Consider the following 22880-nt stretch of genomic DNA (forward strand, 5'->3'; position numbering starts at 1 on the left):
TTTTGGTCGTGTACATACAACAGAAGATTGCAGGATCCCCAGGGATGTGCTGGCTTCAGGCACCAGGCCCATTGGCAGACCACGTCTGTGTTATAAAGATGTCTGCAAACGTTGCATGAAGGCTGGCAACATCAACCCTGTTGTGTGAGGATCCCTTGGCGTCAACTGCAGCATATGCGTATAGAAAACAATCCAGCCCAAAATAACACCCAAAGATGTAAACAATAAACAATTTTAAATTATTTCCTTTCTTTAAAAAGTAAGCACATCATACATACCGTACATACACACAGAGAGAGAGACATTTTATAGGCAACCATTCTAAACAAATGGCATCCACGGCAGGACAAAACAGATGTCACTATCAGTATTGCACTCGAGAGCTACCATATTCCCACAAATACAGTCTATTTTATCCATAGCCACTGCATAAAATAGGAGCCTTGGATGAAGGGCCCAACCACTCAACACTGGTGCAAACACCAACAGATCTGTTGTATTGCTGGTGTCCACAGCAAGCCCACACAGGGATAGCGTTCTATGGAGAAGATAAAAGCAAAATAATCAGTGGGTTCAATTGGACTTCTTCCATAGTATTTCAATGCACTGCTTGGAAGAAATGCAAAAATGAATGAATGAATGGAGCCCTAAAACAAATAAAGGATCTACTGCAGTGGCATATGCTGGGTTCACATGTATCACAAAAGCAATTCACAGGAAAACATACATTTATGATCTTTGGCTCATCAACGTACCGTAACGCAGACCTTCTTTCAAGAATCACTTTATTTCTGACAAATGTTTATATTTTCGATGTACTATCAGTTTCCCCCCCTCTCAAGCGAACATACATTTATTCCATGTACGATGAAGCCGCTCAAGGCAACATTACCAAAATTGTAGCCATGGGATGTTCAGAGGAGAAAAAGGAAAACATCTTGATGCACAGGTCCTGCTGTGCATAACAGCAATCACATTCCTTCATAATCACTGATTGATGGGATTTAGCAGATAAGCAGTGGAATCTGAAGAGTAACAAATAACAAATTCTATACATAAAAAGTGCAGTGTTTTATTGCCTATTGTGCAGAAGCTATCTGTTTATGATTTGTGTTGTTGCTGCTTTTTGCCATCTCCTGTTTAAATAATAAATAGAAGAGAAACTTCATTGTACAGCAAAAAGTTATTTTAAGAAATCCTGCCTTTCAGTTTGCTTAATCTATTAAGACAAGCTGATGCCATCAAGATCTTGGCGTATTGTCACAGGTTTTAATAAGAACTCATTCCTTACTATTCATCACTATTTTAACCTCTCCATTCATCTACTTTGAGGTTAGAATGCTCCCAAAGCTACTTCAGAAAAGCTGCAGAGAGATAGCAGCTTTACATAGATTGATGGCTTGACAGCCTAACAACCGAATTGCTCTCATTGGCAATGGAAGAAACAGACTGAGGAGATGTTAGGCATACCTTGGTCCATTGTGTGTCTGTGTGTATGAATACATGTTTTACAATTTGACATTATAATGTAGAAGGAACGTATTTGCTAAAGGAACACAGTTGGGGGGTGTCATCCTCACTTAAATGACCAGCAGCAAGATTGTGTCATTCATTTTATGAAAGCACTTGCATCTGCATAGGACGTAGAATCCATGTCATAATAATCTTCCAGTTTCCAATGCAACGTTTCAAAGGTGGGTCGGTCTTTGGGCTCAACATTCCAGCATTGCAGCATGATGTTATACAGCTCTTGGGGACAGTTTTCTGGTTGAGGGATTCTGTACCCTTGATCCAGTTTCTGGAGTACTTGAACGCCTGTCAAACCTAAAACAGAATGGTTTTCAATAATAAATGATGATGATGATGAAACTAAAGCATGTATAAAGTGATAGTTCATACAGAGAATTCTCTGTGGTGATTCTACAAGCAACATCAATCTATAATACATTCTCTTATAGGAACCTCCACTTAATTCTTTTTAATCTCTGTGTGAACCTAGAATCAGCATCTTTAACTCCCTTCCTTCCTTCCTTCCTTCCTTCCTTCCTTCCTTCCTTCCTAGCACATTAGCCTAGGTGCACAGCCAGTTGGCTAAGAAATCACAGAAAACTGAATTGGTTCCAGCTAAGCAAAAACATGGAAGACTGGATCCTTCAGTTCAGTGGGGCGGGGAGGGGACTAGAAAGACCCACCAAGGGTCTTTGCAATTACTGCTTTTGAACAGAGCACTCACCTGAATAAGGCATCTTTCCGTATGTGGTTATTTCAAACAGGAGTATTCCAAATGACCAGACATCAGATTTGATGCTAAACTTATTGGAGCGGATTGCTTCAGGAGCAGTCCATTTCACAGGCAGTTTTGTTTCATGTTTGGCTTCGTACACATTTTCATTTCCTAGCTATCATATGCAAACAACAACAACAATTTCAGAATATAAACAGTGAATTTATAGGATTAGATGGTTTCAACAGCTGCCTGTGTAGCAGGTAGGTACTTTCGGGGGGGGGGGGGATGTTTGGTTCTATATACATTTTGTTTTGCATAGAAGACAAGGGAGCTTGAAATTTGAAATGGATTCAAACACATCCTTCAATTTCCTAATGCCTCTTTGTGATGCCTAAAAACTACAATTGAAGCACTTTCCCTCAAAGAAATCACCACTGCTGGTGTTAAGGTTGCGTAAGTCACAATATATTCCTACCCCCACATAGCGAAAGGAGTAAGACAAACTGTACAGTTCCTCAGAAAAGGACACCGGGAAATGGGATGGGGTTGTAAGCAATCAAAATGGCACAAGAATGTGGGAGAAGGAAAACTGAGGCAAAAATTGCAGTATTTAGCAGCCATACAGTTCTAGGAACAGCCAAAAAAATGGAGGGATTAAAAATATTCATGGATGGAGCTGTGCCCATCAAATGGGAGATGGAAAAGATTTTCAAGATAGAAAATAGGAATGAATGGAAGGATGGGGAATCTGGCAAACTGGTGTATATGCTTTAAGGGGACTAGGCCCATAAGTGGCACTTCCTGAGGTAAGTGAGGATGGTCACAGTGACAGTAAAAGCTTTTTTGGTCTTGTCTGCAATTTATATTTTTAAAAAACCTGTTGCTTGGGTCCTAAGAAAATAGACCTTGAATGGGGGGAAGTAGCCAACTTTAAGCAGGGGGAGGGGATGGATAACATTCTTTTCATGAACTTCCATAATAATAATAATAATAATAATAATAATAATAATAATAATAATAATAATGTTTTATTTATACCACACCCATCTGGCTAGGTTTCCTAGCCAGACTTCCATGGACACGATGATTCCCCCCCCCCCGCCCCATCCAGCTACCTGCGCACTTTCAAAACCAATTCCAGAAGGTGATGGGGAGTCCCCATTGTGGAACCATGCTTGCAGAGTGTTGGATAGAACCCAAAAATTAGCATTTTCCTTGTTTTAAAAAGCTGTTGTCTCCTTTTTAGGGCTCCATGGAGAGTACAGGTTATAAACCTCATATTAATTATAGCAAAATTGTTCATTCATTGTTAACCACAATGTCAAAAATCAATGGGATTTTAAAGATGTGCCTTGCCAGCCAGAGCTAGGGAGACAAAATTTTTCATTCATTCATTCATTCCTAAGCCTTGTTTTGCCAAGCATACATTCAATATTGAAACGCCCGTCATTAATTGGGGCCTACCACTGAGAATCCTGAATTTGGCAATGACAGCAGCACAAGCCTCCTGCTGGCACCAGAGGCACAGGACTCATGTCTGGCCTTCCGTGAGAAGACAAGGCGACAGCGAGAGCTAATGCATTCAGGAACCTTTGTTTTGTGATTAATTGCTGGCACCAAAGGGCCATTGACTTTGATAATCATCACTTAAACAGTTCCAGGACTAAAAATACAGACTGTGAGAGATTTAAATTAATATATTGGTTCAGAGTGGCACCGATTAATTTAGGCAAAGTAAGCTGACAGGCATCGGAGAATAAATGGAAAATTGTTTACTTGTAATTGAGGTTTTCAGGGGTTAGTCTCTTTCCTTCCTGAGACCTGTTTTCTAAGACTTTTATTGCTTGAGACTTGGGAAAGATTTAAATTAATATATTGGTTCAGAGTGGCACCAATTAATTTAGGCAAAGTAAGCTGACAGGCATTGGAGAATAAATGGAGAATTGTTTACTTGTAATTGAGGTTTTCAGAGGTTAGTCTGTTTCCTTCCTGAGACCCATTTTCTAAGACTTTTATTGCTTGAGAGTTGGGAGCACATTAGGATGCTTCTCAATTTTTAAATGAAGACTGCAGGTGCTGCTGCAAACAGCATGTCTTTATTTCATTTTCTTGATCTCCAGGTGTTATGTATTGAAGTTCTCACCCAGGCCACCAGGAGTATTGTGTATGTAGTTTTCACTCAGGTCCACGTCAGTTATTTTAGGCGGGAAACCCTGGGTTGTTCTTGCTACAATGTTGACAGCCAGCTGCCTATAAAAGCAGGCCGGCTGAGCTGTTTGCTGTTCAGTTCTATTCCAGCTTACAAAATAAAGAGCTACTTGGAGAAGTCGTTGTGTCGTCTACTATGTCAACCCACAACTTAACACTGGCGACGAAGGTGGGATCGATGGACATCAGAGCACAGCCAGACGCGGCCACCCTCTGAGATGAGCTGAATCACAGAGCTGAAACACTGAGCGAAATCACGGAGCAGAACCAATACAGAGCTGACCGTTCTGGCTAGAGCACAGTGTACCAATTTTTAAAAAAACACAGAGCAAAGGAAGAGTATACTTATCCCCAGATTTTAAAAAAGAAAAGAACTCCCATGTTACTGTTATTATCATTTCATTCACAGGCTACTCTTCATAAAAAATAATAATAATCACAGAGTGATTCACAAGTAATAATATAAGATATACAGTGACAAACAAATAATATAAAACAACAACACCTCCCAAAAAAACTATTACTTAAACACAAAACAACATTAAGAAAATACATTCACATAGACCATTCAACAAATCAGGGGTTCTCAAAGACCTAGTTCAAACAGGATCATGACTAACCATAGAGCAGGATACAGAAGTGTGACTGAAGTAAATTGTGAAATTGTACTACAGCCTACCTTGAAAACTCGTGCAAGTCCAAAATCTGCTACTTTGTAAACGTTGTGATCACCGACAAGGACATTTCTGGCTGCCAAGTCACGGTGAATGTAGTTCTGAGATTCAAGATAAGCCATTCCTGAGGCAACCTGAGCAGCCATGTCCACCTGTTGTGGGAAACGGATCCTGGCTCCTGCATCATCTGTGAATTAATTGTAAGGTGATTATGCATGCACAGGTTATGAATATCCAAGGCCTGAGACAGCTAGTCAGCAGGGACGACAATGTGATTTCGGAAAACAAAGTCAAGGATTGTATTAGTGCTACTTTGAAAAACTTTTCAACACTTTCCCCCATTATCCATCAAATACAGAGAAAAGATTTGCATTCTAAAATTAGCACAGGAGAGAGAAGACAACAGTGAAACTCTCATGGATGTGATGCTGGGCTTTTATTGTATTTACCTTAATTTTGTTTTAGATTTAATATGTACCATATTTTTCACACCATAGGACGCACCTTGTTTTAGAGCGGGGAGAACAAGAAAAAAAATTTCTCCCCCTCTCTGCCCAGCGCCCCTTCAGCGAAGCGGCAGGAGGCGCTGCACAGAGAGGGGGAGAATTTCCCCCTCTTGTTTTCCCGCTCTAAATCAAGGTGCCGTTTAAGGCAGCTACCTTGGAAGCCTGGAAAGCAAGAGGGGTCGGTGTGCACCGACCCCTCTCGCTCTCCAGGCTTCAGGTTCCTTTTGACCTGCTCTTTGGGGCTGGCAGGGGGAAGCCCACCACCAGCCCCAAAGAGCAGGTCAGGGAGCAGCGGAAAGGCGCAGCGGAGAGGCTGCTGCCATAGTTGCGCGTCACTTCTCCAGCTGGGAGAGGGTCGCGGGGGGCTGCTTTAGCCCCGTGCCGCTTTCCCGGCTGGAGAGGTGACGTGCGGCTATAGAGGCTCCTATATCTCACTTTTCTATTGCAATTATAATGCAGCATATACAGTATAATATTGGCTGTACAAAATGCAAAATTTCATATGGAATATAATAACACCAGGAGCAAGTATATTCCACCTGCTGTTCCTCATGCCATCCTCAATGATTCCCCCAGATACTATCCTTCCCCTGGTATGTGCCGAAAGGCAGCCACTCAAGGCACTAGTCCCACACATTTAGAGTCTCCCTTGCCACATCTGTCAATCAAAGAAAAAAAATTCCCTAGAATGCCAATTTTCTATCATTTCTCTCTGGCAGGCACAAGTAGCGCACTGCAAGACCAAATGAGGAAACTGACAACCTTAACATCACTTGTGGAAACTACAAGCCTTGTCCCAATGAAATAAATAACACTTGCTTATGAATAAGCATGGATAGGACTGTGCTGCTCAACAACTGTTAAGATTTATCTTCAAGTCTAGCTGAAACATTACGAACACCGTATTATGTAAGGCAAGGTCTCCATAGCGAACAGAAACCTGCATAGGCTCTCCTTGGCAACCATTACCTAATTGAGAGTATTTGTCCTTTGTAACAAGAACCTGAAATATCTATCATTGTGTCTTTCTTATGGCAATTTTATTTCACCTTGAAATGCAACTTACTCTTTGCTATACATTCTGCACACTGCAGAAGCAACTTTTCCTCTGTAGCTTTTCCATCCATAACTGTTTGCACATCCACAAAGTAGTGATGTTTCATGTATTTACTTTCTGCCCAGCCTACAGATCTCAAACTCTTCATGAGAAAATTGTCTGCTTCATAGTACTGCTTATGTGATTTAAAGGTTTGCACTTTTAAATGGGCTCTCAGGATGTGCATGCACTGCTGCGACATTACTCGTCTCTGAGCATGAAAGTTAGATTTCCCTGAAAGTCATACAACGGGATGGCAATTTAGCAGGGCTGCATTTTACTTCCATTATCACATGGATCCACATGTGGAGACTTACAGTAAATGAGAAGTTTGTCTTTGTGAGAAAATACTTTGTCTGGAAATTCTTGAGTTTCTTCAGTATACATGGGACAAAATTGGAATGGGGGCAATGGAATACAATTGCCCCACAGATTCAAAAAGTGTCACCAGTGTGGTGTAGTGGTTAAGAGCGGTAGTCTCGTAATCTGGGGAACCGGGTTCGTGTCTCCGCTCCTCCACATGCAGCTGCTGGGTGACCTTGGGCCAGTCACACTTCTTTGAAGTCTCTCAGCCCCACTCACCTCACAGAGTGTTTGTTGTGGGGGAGGAAGGGAAAGGAGAATGTTAGCCGCTTTGAGACTCCTTTGGGTAGTGATAAAGCTGGATATCAAATCCAAACTCTTCTTCTTCTTCTTCTTCTTCTTCTTCTTCTTCTTCTTCTTCTTCTTCACCTGGTTCAAGTTGGTCCTGGAAATTTCGGTCTGGTTTAAATGCTGCAAGTCCCATTCCCACTTGCTAGCTTCCCTCTCTGGCTAGGTATGTCCACATCCCCAAGCAATTCCCTCCATTACTTGCATTTAAGAAGGGAGAAGAAATAACCAGAACTTACTTCACAAAGAAAAGTACATGAAGCTATGCTTCTGGCCATTTGCAGAAATAATTTCTTGCCGAGCATTATAGTACAGTACCTGAATCAGAACTAGGTCCCAAGGAGCATAAACTGTGAAGTTTTTTTTAATCTGCTTCTCAGCTCAGTTCAGAAGGCACAGAAAGCTGCAGATGCTACTAGCATGTCTAGGAGCATAATTACTAGTTAAGGACAGGTCCCCCAAGGCCTCTCCTTTGTCCTTGTGGCTACGATATATGATATATGAAACGATATACAATATATTTATTGTCATTGTCCCTTGTGGAACAATGAAATTGAAAGCTACATAAAACTACATTAAAACTACATAAAACTACCACAAAACTACATAAAACTACAAAAAATACATAAAACTACATAAAAACTACATAAAACATTCAAAAACCCCTAAAAACCCCTGAATTTTAGAGAAGCAGGCTTCTAAAATGGTTGCAGGGCCTCCATAAACTCAGAAGGCTTCCCACTTTGCACAGTCACCCTGCACGTGTCGGAGGACAATGGAAACAATTGTTTTGGGGGGGGGGTGAGCTTGCACACCCCATGCTGCCACCCCATGCATTTTCTCTACACATGAACTTTAAGTCCTAAAAGGCAATGTTTTATAGAGACTACTATTTATGTCTAATCCAAATTCTGAAAGAACAGCGTCAGAACTGCTCCTGAGCACATCTGTTCACAGGCTATTTGTCTTTGTTTTTATCTTTTGTTTGTACAATGACTCTCCTGTAATTTTCAAGGCAACCACACGTCTCTTTCTTATGAAGACAACACACCTCTCTGACAGGACAGACAAGCGTAGAAGACCTTGATATCTAAAATATGAGCTGACAAGGCCCAAGCATGCTTAAAAGTTACATGCTTTGATTTGGAAGCCTTCATTCCTAATCACAGGTGTGTAGGGGCTAGTTATGCTATCTCGGTGACAAGGAAAGAACACACCATAATACAGATACTTTCACAGCACTGTTTGACAAACAGTTCAAACAATATGACTCACAAGGGTGCACCATCCAAAACCTTTTAAACACAGCATGAAGAAAAGGCTTCACTCTCATCACCTCTTTCCATGTGATGAAAGCAACTTTTTCCACAAATGCACGTTCAAGTGATAGGCAGAAGTATGGTGCAAGCAGTGATGTGAGAACTGGACTCAAGATCGGGAAGATCGGGGTTCAAATCCCTGCTTAATTCTTAGAATTTCTTCATCTAAACTACCTTAGGGGTGTTGTGGGGATAGAATATATAAAAACAGAAATACAGAAATGTGGATAAGAAATAAAATGAAAAGTCCAAATCGGTCATTAACTTGCCTTTGAAAACTACCCCACAGATCATTTCCTGTTAATCTATTTTAAATCTGCTGCATGTTAAGGAAAAGTAGTCAATTAATCAGTACTTAAACCTGCATGCATTTTACAGACCATCTGTGATGGGATAGCCATGTACAGGAAAGAAAAAGCAAACAAGGTGCAATATCATCCTCACAACACGTTCCAACAGTCTCAGTGAAGTTATGCTGCTTGCAAAAGAAATAAGAGCAGTTCTTGCTTGCAAAGGTAAGCTTTGGGGATGTAGAGCTCCAGCGTCATACAGCAGTGTAGTTTGGGCTCACGTCTGCAGGCTCCTGAACCTAATGCAATATTCAAAATCCACCCCTGTATTTGTAAGCTACACTCCTCAGATGCAGGGATTAAGTGAGACTCTAGCAGCTTGGGTTCAAAGGGCAGTGCAGATGGCCAAGGGGTAGATCTTGCGAAGATGGAACAAGACCAGCTACAGATCACTTGTCTTTGACTCCTGCAGCCAATGAAAGAGTGGCCCAAATGAAAGCAGAAGATCTGGAGAAGCTTGGAGGTTTTTGACAGGGTTCTTTGGTGATTGAGAAGGAATGTGGAACTTCTGTTTACCTGGCAGCAGCTAATGAAGAATTTTGATAACAGACTAACAGGCCGTGTGTGTGTGTGTGTGTGTGTGTGTGTGTGTGTGTGTGTGTAAAGGGACCCCTGATCATTAGGTCCAGTCATGACCGACTCTGGGGTTGCAGCGCTCGTCTTGCTTTATTGGCCAAGGGAGCCGGCGTACAGTTTCCGGGTCATGTGGCCAGCATGACTAAGCTGCTTCTGGCAAACCAGAGCAGCACATGGAAATGCCGTTTACCTTCCCACTGAACTGCTAGGTTGGCAGGATCAAGGACCGAGCAACGGGAGCTCACCCCGTCGCAGGGATTCAAACCACCGACCTTCTGATCAGCAAGTCCTAGGCTCTGTGGTTTAACCCACAGCGCCACCCGCATCCATATATATATTTATAAAATAATTTTGCTTTTCTGTTCTCTCTTTCACTCTTCTCTTTTAACCCTATTTGGTTTTTTAAAATATTTTTTATTAAGTTTTCGTTTAACATCTCAAAATAAACATTTACATAGTACCATATATTCCATGACTTCTCTTCTTCCCCTTCCCTGGTTCATTTTGTTTACCTATTATGCCTGCATATTTTACAATGTCCATTTTTGTCAGTTTTCCAATTTTACATCATTCAATTAGTTATTAAACTGTTGAATCTATCTTAATGCTACCAGTGTTTTCAAATGTGTAGTTATTTTCCATACATTCAGCAAAAAAATTCCATTTCTCTTTAAATAGATATGTTTCTTGCTCTCTTAGTCTTAATTAAACCTGCTAGTTCTGCATATTCTATCGGCTTAAGTTGCCAACCTTACTCAGGACCTCTCTCACTTTCCATTTTTGGGTTAACAGAATGCAAACCACCATTGTTGCGTACATATATAGGGTTCTGTAACACTTGGCAACTTCTGACTGCACCATTCCTAACAAAAATGCTTCCGGTCTTTTTGGGAAGGTTGTTTTAAACATTTTTTCCATCTCATTATAAATCACTTCCCAGTATCCATCATAATAATAATAATAATAATAATAATAATAATAATAATAATAATATTTTATTTATACCCTGCCCATCTGGCTGGGTTTCCCCAGCCACTCTGAGCGGCTTCCAACAAAATATTAAAATACAACAGTCCTTCAGATATTAAAAGCTTCCTAAACAGGGCTGCCTTCAGAGGTCTTCTAAAAGTCTGGTAGTTGCTTTTTCCTTTGACATCTGGTAGGAGGGTGTTCCACAGGGCGGGGGCCACCACCGAGAAGGCCCTCTGCCACTTCTCGCAGTGAGGGAACCACCAGAAGGCCCTCGGAGCTGGACCTCAGTGTCTGGGCTGAACAATGGGGGTGGAGACGCTCCTTCAGGTATACTGGACCGAGACTGTAATCTTTTCACATGCCCAACACATATGAAAAAATATTCCCTCCAAAAAGGGATGGATGGGTAAGAGAAAGGGACAAATTGATTTATTCCAAATGTTTTGGAATAAAAGTTATTTTATTGTTTCAAATGTAAGAACTGTGAAGAAAAAATAAATAAATTTAAAAATGTAAATAGTCTATCTAAACATAGAAAAAGACCACCTGGCCATTTTGTGGATTCCCCACCAATCGCTACAGCCAGTCAGAGTTTATTGAGCTGCTCATCTCTTTTCCTTCTCTTTTTTATTAGCGCATTTGCTATACTACAAGCAGTACACAGTATTGCTAAATGAAATGTTTCCTACTCACTCTGGAGGTATTCGAGCAGACTTCCATGTCTCATCAGTTCTGTAATAATATAAATTGGATCCTCTAAAGTGCAAACAGCATAGAGCTGTATGAGCTTTGGGTGTCTCAGATTCTTCATTATCTGTGCTTCCCTGAGGAAGTCTTTTGGATCCATTGAACCTGAAATGAGAACAGCAACAAAAGAAAATTAGCCCCTGTTACTAAGGGCCATCCTTGTCTGCCCCGCAGTCTTGTGTAAATGACGAGTGCTGCTGCCTTTCGCTTTGCAAAGTACGATGTACATCAGTGCAAATTCAAGTAAGGAATTCATGCAAGTGAAATGACAAAGGAAAACACAGGTTTTGTAATTTTCCCTGGCTTTAATACAAAAATAATAACTCTAATAACTGTAGATAGCGGGTTATTTTGCCCATTATAAAGACTATTGGTCATTTTATGACTGAAATGGTAGTCACAATGTTTTATTGGTTTAACTGCTGCTCCCGGATACTAGAAATGTAACCATGATTAGAAACAGTGCAATAATTTCAACATCTTAAGTTGCCTGCATCAGATCAATCCCTCTAGGTACAAACCCAAGCAATAATGATTTGCTTCTTCCAAGCTACATTGTTGAAGCCCATTATACCTTGGAATAGAGCATGTTTATTACTTAGAATTATTGACCTTATCAGCAAAGGGGCAAAACACAAGATTCTGATGCACCTATCATGCAGTAAACTTGCCAGACGGAGTTAAGACTTGAAAAGGACTTACAAAAGTAGTGCAGCTATAGAAGGGAAAATGCAATGCTATACTAAACTCAATGCTGGCAGTCAATAGAAAATAAAAGTGCCAATTTGCCTTACGGTGCAACCACACTCAGAAAACTGTACACTTCTTGTCCCCGCCCCTCAAAAAGAATATTGTAAAGCAGAAAAAGGCAACCAAAATGATCGGGGGCTAGAAAAACGCCATTATGGGGGAAGGCTGTAACATTTGGGGCTTTATAGTTCAGAAAGAAAAGGTGATTAAGGGAGGGGACATGATGGAGGTATATAAAATGATGGGAAAGTGTGGAGAAGGTTGGTAGGGAGAAATTGTTTCCTCCCTTCTGCATCCTACTAGAACCTGGGATCAACCAATAAAAGTGAATAGAGATTCAGCACTGACAAAAGGAATTAGTTCTTCACACAGCACAGTTAATTAAACTGGGAAGTTTGCTACACAATGCAGTGAGCACCAATCACTTGGACAGCTTTAAAGGGGGATTAAACAGATACAGATATTCATGGCAACTAGTTGTGATGGCACCACTGGCTCCAGTGTCAGAGGCAGTCTAAATACCAGTTAATGGGTAACACAAGAAGGAGAGTGTTGTTTGGTCATGTCTCTAGCTAAATATCCATTGGACAGTCAGTATGGAATGCAGCCTACTCTCGCAAGGCATTATTTTGTCTGAAACCCATCCACCCCTTTCTTAAAAGAGCTTCTGGAAAATTAAAGGGTTTCTGGAAAATATTCAACAGCAATTGCATCCAGCAGCAGAGTTGGTGCCAACATACATATAAATAGCTGTTACAACATGATGGGTGAACCTGTCTTACAAATTCATCTGGCAGCATTTTTTTGGGGGGGGGGGGGAATCCAAACCCAACATGGATGTATTAATAAAATATCTTAATGCTTCATGGGACTGCATTGCTTTTATGAAGATTGCTGCCAGTTTAATTAGGAATCTTGTGCCTCTCTCTGTGAGGTTAATTGAAGCCCTTTCTGAAATGTAGAGGCTGCAGACTAATCATTTAGACTTTTAATCCAGCATTTGCAGGATCAAAGATCAATTTTTAACCAATCTTGGGTAGGGAGGATGGTTTGGAGTAAATGCAGTTTTATCTTATGAAACTCTTTAATTGTACAACATTGCAACCATCAGTGTTCCTAGAAATAATTTCCCTATGCTATCTTTTATTAAATGGATAAATTATTTCCTCTACTACCTCACAATAAATATTTTATTATTACACTTCTATAATAGACCAACACTGTGTACAATAAAGGGCATATATTTCAACAAGTCTTTGACAGGTGCCTTTCCAATCATCTGCCAACATGAAAATAAATTTTAGAAAATGTTTATGATAAGTTTTAAATAAAGTGCTTTAAGTGCTTTAAAGACATGAATTAAAACAAATAGATGTTTTTCTCAGGCCTGTTAATGCAATCAATTTTAAAAAGACAACACATGATATACACGGTTTGAACAAATATGTCTGATATTACTTTCAAATCCCCCATGTACCGTATATTGCCAGGAGAATTTAAGTAAATCTTGTCAGTATTCAGGTGATTTTTTTTTCAAAGGACAGTGGCTATTTGCTTTTCTCTTTAATAAAAACTAAAGTGAAATCCTGTGGCCACTAGCTTCAGTTGCACCATCGCTCTGCCTAAAATGTCATGTCACTAATCAGATTTTAGCACCGCAAATAGATCTAAGAGAATTTATGATTGAGAGGAATTGGAAACTATAATGGGCTCCATACAGCCAGATACCCCTCTCTACTTACCATCCAGGCAAACAAGAAGCATTATCAGAGTTCAATGACACACTCCAGCATAAGCAATTCTGGAGGGTGCAAAAGCTGTACCAGTGAAGGGTTTGGAGTGAGTGGTTTGGGGAGAGTTGTGGGGGCCACACTGAGACGTCCACAGGCCTGATATTTCCCACCCCTGCTCTAGGCCAATATAATCATGATGTTGCAGCTATGTGTTGATTGGTTCCTTATTTGCATGGGGAACAACATCAGTGCGCAATGTCATGATTGATGGGTGGCGTGTTTAGGGATGCCACTAGAAATGGCTACATTAGCATTTGTTTTTCCATTTCCACCTTTTTTGGAATGTTTTTTATTAGGTTTTCGAGAATAAGTAACTACATAATAGAAGATGTTGTCTGTTGAATAGGGAATGCAGATACAATTGCACAACACTATTATACTGCATTCCTAAAATCATTATCTGTTGATACTGATGCTATGTAAGTGCAAATGATCACAGCTGCCTTATTAGTCCTAGTAAATGCCACATGGTGTTTGCAAGCTTCTCTCATTTATCCTTATGTGTGGTATATTGTTACTTCGTAACTGGGAAAGTGGCTTGCTTTATGCTATTCAGTGCATGGCTAAATAACTGGCAAAACAGAAAATTGCCACCAATGAAGCAACTAGATTTCCCAAACGTATGATTATCAAATAGGTGAAAAGAGCCCAAATGAGCCCTCGCCCCACCAGGTTCAGAGAAATCCCCTAAAATAAATTTAAAAAGGATTGTAGTGGATATTTTTTCCAGACGCCATATTGCATCACAAGCTTTCACTCCCCTAAGTTTAAAAAGGCACTCACAACACAAGGCAAGAAGGAAAAATTGTTGCTTGGATAGAGAACTGAAAAAGACCCTCTGGCTTTGCAAAAGCTCATGCACATATCTAAGAAGGCACTTCAGACTGATATCCTTGTACATAAGAGCTTTTAAAAGAATGGAGGAAATAGACTGATGGAAATTAATCTTAACAGTAAATAGCTGCGATTCTGGGTGCATTTTCAAGAACATAAAGAAAAAGAACCATTATATGCTTTAAAATAATATCTGCCATGAGCAGAAGTTGAACCAGTTTTATTTTCATCATCTACTCCCACAGTAAATCTATTTGTCCTTCGTTCTTGATTGTGTAAGATCTTTTGCACCAAAAACAAAATAAAAATTGCTAGGAGAATAATCGAATTCAATGTTTGAATGAGAAGGAAAGGCAGTATACACAATGAAGGCTACAAATAGCATTTTCAGTTTGTTTGTCAGTGCTCTCAACCATCCATACATTGAAGTAAATCTTGCTGAAATCAAGACTATATTTAGATTTTATGCAGATTTTGAGGGCGAAATAGTCAGAGGTGTTCTTCGACATACCTGGTTTTAGCGTCTTAATTGCCACCGGTGTGGTATTGTTCCATAATCCTTCCCAGACCTCGCCAAACTGGCCAGAACCTAGTCTTTTTAAGAGCTGTAAGGAATTTCGGTCTATCTCCCACTGATCCACAGTTTGGTATGACAAATCATAGGTTGCTGGAACTTCTGTCTGCATAGGATTAAAAATGGCACACATAAATTATGTGCTTTTCTTTTAAAAAAACACACCCAAAAAAACTGTATCTATGCAAGTATACCGATTTAAGAGGGTGTCTGCTAAACAGAATGCGGGGGGCAGTAAACCAAAGAGAACTTCCACAAGCAGCCATGTGCTTCTTTATATGACACTTCCTTCTGTGAAAACAGGAAAGTCCGGTCTTAATGATGAAGCAGAGGGAAACTATTGCTTCGGACAGCAGACCCTAAAGGCCAGAGCTACTTCCATTTTCTATGTTATTTTTTTAATTAAAAAAAACAGGGAAGCATCATTTTGACACTTTAAAAGATATCAAGAGCTGGTACCTTTTCCTGGTTCCACAATGGTCCCCTGCAGTGTGAACTGGCAGAAACAGGCAGTGACAGATGGACTGTCACTGTTTACCGTTGGGTTCTTCACATTACCACAGAAGCCACGGCACCATCCCTTCTCCTGTGCCACCACACTGGCGATACGCCAGTACTGGCCCATTTTCTGAGGACTTATGTTATTGTAGGGAGTGGCACAGACCTGCACACTCTGGGAGCTTCTTACATTACATGTTGACAGGAAAGGGTAGGGTCCATTCTGCTGTGTCCCCCATTCCCCGATATAATGTATGGATCCAAATGCATAGCTTGTGTAGCAGAATCAATACAGTCCATAGAAATCAAGGGGTACTTGCCCAAGTTACAGTTACAAAACCTTTATTATTAATTAACACTGTTTGAAAATCAACATTATTTGAAAATGTTTCTTTCACTTACATGCAATCTGTATTGCTTTCAGGAGATAGGACCTTTTGTCAAGGATAAGCAAAAGCTGTGCAATCATAGGCAACACTGTTGTATGTTCCATCTTAGTTTGACTTATTTCTTTACTTTTTAAAAATATATTTTAATTCTGCTTTTAGAAGGATCTCCTCACAAAGCAGCAAGCATAGCATAGAGCAACAATGCAAAGTGCAATTTTTCAACTTTCAGTTATAAAACAGCCCCAAACCTTAACATTTGCCAACACATGAAAGCTACAGTCTGCCCAGCACAGCTGTTAAACACAGTATAAACAGCATAAAACAACATTGCCACATTAGCAGCCCACTTAAAACTGCTCCATAACAGTGGCAGAGAACAGATGTCCTTCAGATGCTGCTTGAAAATCTGGTGGGTGGAGAGAGGCTTGCCTGATCTTGCTTAGAAGCCAATTCACAGTTGTGGGGTCACTGCCAAGGAAGCCCTTTCCCCATACCCCCCAAATTGATGGCTCTCATAGATGGGCACATAGCAGGGTCTCTGATGTGAATCAGAGTTGTGTTGTTGTTTTTTTGTCTCAGGGGGGCTTGCTTTTGGTTGTGGTCTCTTCAACTTTGTAGACAGATTGGAATGGGTTCAGAGGAGGACAATGTTGATACTTCTTTTAAAATATGAAAGATTATTATAAGAGATAGAGAGAACTAGGCAAGCTTTTAGAATAACAAAATATTGCCTGTAGGAATCTGATGGGGTTCTGAGTTCTTGTTTTTCAGTCAGTACTTATAGACAGCTAGAGTTATGAGGGTGGCGATTCCATCTCAATATGAGTTTATACTGTGACTTCATAAGTAACATGCTGGCATGTGCTCCCCCAGGCCATACAATTATTTCTCGAACATTGCATGGCTCTCTTGTTTTCATTATCATTGATATGCCATCCCATATCACGGTGCAGTTATGCATGATTTCTTAAACTATTATCATGGCTGGAAAGAGGGTTAAGTACTTATCAATTCAATCATCAAAAGTTCACTCCATTTTGAAAGGAAAATGTCCTGAGTTAGCTCTACCTTTACACATGGCCTCCCAAGCTTTACGCACAGCCCGTCGCTGGAACGACTGTAGTATCTGACAAAAGCATTCAAGGTTGGGAAAGTTTTCCTTTTCGTCACAAAAAAGCCGCCATTGTCCAGACGTCGGATTCGGTAGTGCTTCACAACCTTCCCATCCCGTACTAGAAAAATAAAAACGAAGGAACAGAGGAAAAACTACCTTATTCCAAGTCAGGATTTTGAGCCATTTAGTTCAGTGTTGTCTACTCTGACTGGCAGATGCTCTCCAGCATCCAGGCAGGGAACTTTTCCCAACTCCACCCACAGGTGCCAGAGATGGAACCTGAAGTCTTCTGCAAGCAAACCAGATCCCCTTCCACTGAGCTACAACCCTTCCCCTAAGGAAGGCATTGTGAATAAATAATAATAATAATAATAATAATAATAATAATAATAATAATAATAATAATACACATATATTTCTAGTGGATGCAACTGGGAACCCCCCACCAAAGTTAAACTCTGTTTCAAAGGTTTCTTTTCCCTCTGCCAGCCATGGGCTACCTCAGTTGGAAATAGCCATGCTATTGAATGAAGCTTGAAATAAGGATAACTTACCCCAGAATAAAATTACATTGACTTCTTATAATTTTGCTTGCTCTGTAAGACCTTTATATCCCTATTTATTTACCATTATGTATTACTTGCATGTGGTACCATATGGTGCCTTAATAAAATAGTACAAAATATTTTATATGCATACTAATCTTGGAGACACACATGTGTATATTCTTGTCTGATGAGGAAAATGTCATGATTCTGTCATTATAGAATGGCAAGCTGACCATTACTGCACATTATACTTCCAATAGGAGTTATTTTTAGACACCTCTGGGGTACAGTAGCCCTATTTATAACCCAAAGAGGACTCATAGATTTAAATATTAAATCAATTTTTTAAAAATCTTTATGCGTTGTGGCTTTATGCTCACCCAAGCTCCCAAATGCCAGGAGGTCATAGCTGTTAAGGGCCATGCACTATTTGGGCAATGTGCATAATGTATGGCATCAAATGCCATGTTTAGTTCCAACTTCATCGTAACCTCGGACCTCGATGACTGCCAGTAGAGGAGTGGCAGGTGTGTACACACTATATCTTTGAAGCACATTCAAAGAATTCTGGGCACTGTGGTTTGTGAAGGATTGCTGGGAATTTTCATTCTATGAGGCATAAACTACATTGCCCAGAATTCACTGAGAGACAAAATGGGTTTCAAATGTATCTTAAAGGTACAGGGTGTACACATAGATGGAGTCTATGTGACTGGAGCTCTCATTCCACATTACATGTGCCCAACTGGCAGCCTATACTATTTGCATATAGCTGGCAGGCATCTTTAGGGGTCTTCATGTAAACTGAGTTTCTAACCACCAGCAATTGTATATTAAATGAATATTTAGCCCTATCTTCCTTAAGCAGTCAAGCTTTATCAAGCTTGCAGTTATCTCAGATTACCATTAGAGGGTGTATAGGTGTCATACGGAGTATATTATTTTAGATTATCCCCCAAGTCTTTAGTCATGCACTGAATTCATATGCTTTTATGGTACTGTTATACAGAGAATCTGAATGAAGATCAAATTTGAAGGTTACGTATGTTAGGGGTCTTTTTCCATATGGATGGTGGGGCTAGAGGGTGCATGAGGAGAAGTGGAAGAACAGATGGGAGTCATTCTGCATAGGCCTCACCCTCAACTGTTACCTGCAGTTGAGGATCAGATGGCAGCTTCACCTTTCCATCTACTGAAGTCGACTAGACTAGCATTTAAAACTTATTTCAATTCTGGCAACAGGAGCGTGTCTTCTACCACATTTGAGTCCACAAACTAACTGTAGGGGTTCAGGACAGACCACCTGACACACACAGCTCTGCCCTAGGACATAGTCAGGTAGCTGCTGCTGCGATTCCCCAACATCTGCTGCCTGAGGGGGTCACCTCATTCTGCCTATTGGTAGGGCTGGTCCTGATTCTGCTACTGCAGTGTTTTTCAACCTTTTTTGGGCAAAGGCACACTTGTTTCATGAAAAAAAATCACGAGTTACACCACCATTAGAAAATGTTAAAAAATTTAACTCTGTGCCTATATTGACTATATATAAAGTAATTCTCTTGAATAGGAATCAAATAAACACAAAGAAAGTATTTTATAATTAATTTATTATGAAATAGTAAGTAAACAGAAATATGAAAAATTATAAAATACTTTATTTTTAAATCTTTCGAATTTTTCAATTTTTCCCACGGCACACCAGGCAACATCTCACGGCACACTAGTGTGCCACGGAACAGTGGTTGAAAAACACTGTGCTACTGAATTATATCTACTTTCAGACACCACCACAGTCGGCAAATTGAGGAACCACTGTTGCTACTTTATGGCAAGTGTGATATTAAGGGGAGATGTAAAGACTACCAATAAAAATGTATCATTCACTGAGTTTGTTAATTTTGGATCAGAATTTTTGCTCCTTCCCCCAACTTCAGAGTATCAAACTCAGATTATGATGGATTGAAATAAGTTTCAAATGTTAGTCTAGTCGACTTCAGTATATGGAAGATAATAATAATAATAATAATAATAATAATACCATACCCATCTGGATGGGTTTCCCCAGCCACTCTGGGCGGCTTACAGCACATTAAAAAAGTAAAACATTAGACATTAAAAAATTCCCGATGGAAAGCTGAAGCTGCCATCTTATCCTCAACTGCAGGTACCAAAATGTTTTGGGTGAGCCCTATACAGAGCCCTTACTTAAGAGCAGGTAAGTAGAGGCTGGCACTGTTAGTTCACATATTCAATTATAAGCAAACCTCTCCCCACCCCCCAATTTAAAATACTTTTAAAAAGTTATTAAGTTCTAGCAGTTATTGCCAGTTCATGTACCTTTGTGAAAGAAATAATCATGAACAAACCCAGGAGAAATTAGATCAAGACTCCTCTCTCTCTCTCTCTCTCTCTCTGTGTGTGTGTGTGTGTGTGTGTGTGTGTGTCTATATGTATATGTATATGTATATGTGTGTATACACACACACACACCAGGAGAAAGAAGAAAGAGAAAATAGTAATCATACCTGAAAGGGAGAATTCACCCGTTAGACTTTCGCTGTTTCTGATCAGGAAAGCTCCATCCTGATTTTCAGGATATAGCAGCCGTTTCTCAGCATCCACTCGTTTAATACCACCAAAAAACCACCTAAAACAGAAAGAAAGCCATAGAACTAGTTAATGGCCAAAGTTATGTTTGTGTTGGGCACTTGAAGAGCAGCTGGAAACAAAACGAATGGCATTATTGAATGGATGCAAAGGTTACTCTTTATGCATTTGGTTTTTATCCTGCCCTTCTTCATAAGAGGAGCCCAGAGTACCTTTATAATAGAAAACAAACATTGCAATAAAAACAATACTTAAAATGACCAATTTAGAATCTGTTAACAAAGCTCATCAGTAACAAGCCCCATTAATAAATTTAGAGAGGGATTTTAGAGTTCAAGGATACTAAAGTTATGAAGCTGCTATTAACCATAAATGTAATTGAGGAATGCTGGGTAATGCATTAATTTTCATCAATAGTGGTCAGCAGGGTGATGACACTTTGCCTGACTCCCATCACCAGTGTCACTACATATTACTTAGAGGGATAGGGGCAAGGTCCAGCGTGGTGAAAACACAGTAGCAGAGCCAATGCCACAGTCCCAGTGGTACATTTGCCCCATGGGCAAGTTAAGCTTCAGTGACATCAGTGATAGGAGATCAGGTAAAATGGATACAGTTTTAATTCTATTAATGTTTCAGTGTTTTTAATGATTGCTTTTTCTATGTTTTTAGAGATTCTTGTTTTTATCTGTAAGGTGCCTTGAGTTATTATTATTTAACAGCAGCAGCAGAAAAAGGCTACTGCCTCACTGCTGATTTTCATCTGGGTATGTGGTAGTTGATTTAAAAGATTTACAAAGTAGCACAACCAAACAAATCACAAAACAGATTAAACAAAGTTTGACTACATTTTTAGACAGTACAAAATATTGCTATTGACCTAAGAACAATATTGACCTAAGAACAAAGCTTTACTCCAAATTATATACCTAATCACTCTTATATAATATTTCTTTTTGTGATGGAGAGAACCAGCCCAAAGAGAAACAAGCAGGACATGGTGGTGGACCAGGATTGTACCTTATCTGCCTCTTTCTTTGCTGATGGGACAGATGACTATTAGTGTATGGCCTAAGTAAGGGAGAAAGGCCATACCCCCAAATGGTATTGGGGTCACCTCAATCTCTGCTGAGTGATAGCAAAATTGGAACTTAACCAGGGTTTGTGTTCTTTTAAAATGAGGCCCAGTGGAGACTAGTGTCTTTAAGAAATTTGATTTATTCTACACGTTTACAACCTGAGTTTAGCAGGAGGGAGTGCCAAACATTACACCCCAACATTTTTCCGCCCTGTCATCCTGCACCTGCCCCCTCCATGCCGGCATGGCTGATGGTTCCTATTATCAAACAAACCAAGCCATTAAGCATTTTTTATGTCTTCAGCCAACCATCCTCTAGGAATTGACGGATTAGCCTTTTTCTGATCCATGCCAGTTTCACATAGGTTCTTTCATAGGTCCATTCTGTCTAGACAGGGTTAGGGCAGTGCAGCAGTGAGGTTGGGACTGTGCAGGTTAGGAATGGCTGGGAATTCGAACAGAAACTAGAGTGCCAATTGTCGATGTTTGCCGATTTGTCCCACGTCTAGAACGGAAATCAGTCCAGTGAATACAATTAATATACACTGTTGCTGCTTTCAGTCTGCAAACAATGTGCAATTAGCGCCCTTTCCCCCATTTGCCTTGTGTTTCCATGGAGTTGAAATGAATGGTGTGAAATGTGCCCAGGGCGGCTGTCTACCAGCTCCATCTGGTGCGCAGGCTGAGACCCTACCTGCCCGCGGACTGTCTCGCCAGAGTGGTGCATCTCTCGCTTGGACTACTGCAATGCACTCTACATGGAGCTACCTTTGAAGGTGACCTGGAAACTGCAATTAATCCAGAATGTGGCAGCTAGACTGGTGACTGGGAGTGGCCACCGGGACCACATAGCACCAGTCCTGAGAGATCTGCATTGGCTCCCAGTATGTTTCCAAGCACAACTCAAAGTGTTGGTGCTGACCTTTAAAGCCCTAAACGGCCTCGGTCCAGTATACCTGAAGGAGCATCTCCACCCCCATCGTTCAGCCCGGACACTGAGGTCCAGCATCGAGGGCCTTCTGGCGGTTCCCTTATTGCGAGAAGTGAGGTTACAGGGAACCAGACAGAGGGCCTTCTCAGTAGTGGTGCCTGCCCTGTGGAACACCCTCCCATGAGAAGTCAAGGAAATAAGCAGCTATCCTATTTTTAAAAGACATCTTAAGGCAGCCCTGTTTAGGGATGTTTTTCATATTTAATGCTGTATTGTTTTTAACACTCTATTGGGAGCCACCCAGAGTGGCTGGGGAAACTCAGCCAAATGGGCAGGGTATAAAGAATAAATTATTATTATATTATTATTATAATGCAGTAATTGATTACATAGTTAAATATAGAAAAGTCTGCCACAAAAGACAGTGAGGTGAATTAC

General features: G+C 40.4%; 1 protein-coding gene across 1 annotated transcript in view; it reads right to left on the reverse strand.

The window, feature by feature from the left end:
- Positions 1-218: 218 nt before the first annotated feature.
- Positions 219-22880, reverse strand: part of FRK (fyn related Src family tyrosine kinase) — a 35269-nt gene continuing 12607 nt past the window's right edge. The window contains exons 2-8 of the mRNA XM_083731356.1: positions 20352-20473; positions 17233-17396; positions 15215-15383; positions 11273-11431; positions 5115-5296; positions 2234-2399; positions 219-1824 (exon numbers count right to left, since the gene is read on the reverse strand). Coding sequence (XP_083587482.1) covers positions 1610-1824; positions 2234-2399; positions 5115-5296; positions 11273-11431; positions 15215-15383; positions 17233-17396; positions 20352-20473 — 1177 coding nt within the window. The 3' untranslated portion in view covers positions 219-1609. The remainder of the gene's footprint in view (positions 1825-2233; positions 2400-5114; positions 5297-11272; positions 11432-15214; positions 15384-17232; positions 17397-20351; positions 20474-22880) is intronic.

Source organism: Podarcis gaigeae (assembly GCF_964106915.1).
Source record: "Podarcis gaigeae genome assembly, chromosome: 3".
Taxonomy (NCBI): domain Eukaryota; kingdom Metazoa; phylum Chordata; class Lepidosauria; order Squamata; family Lacertidae; genus Podarcis; species Podarcis gaigeae.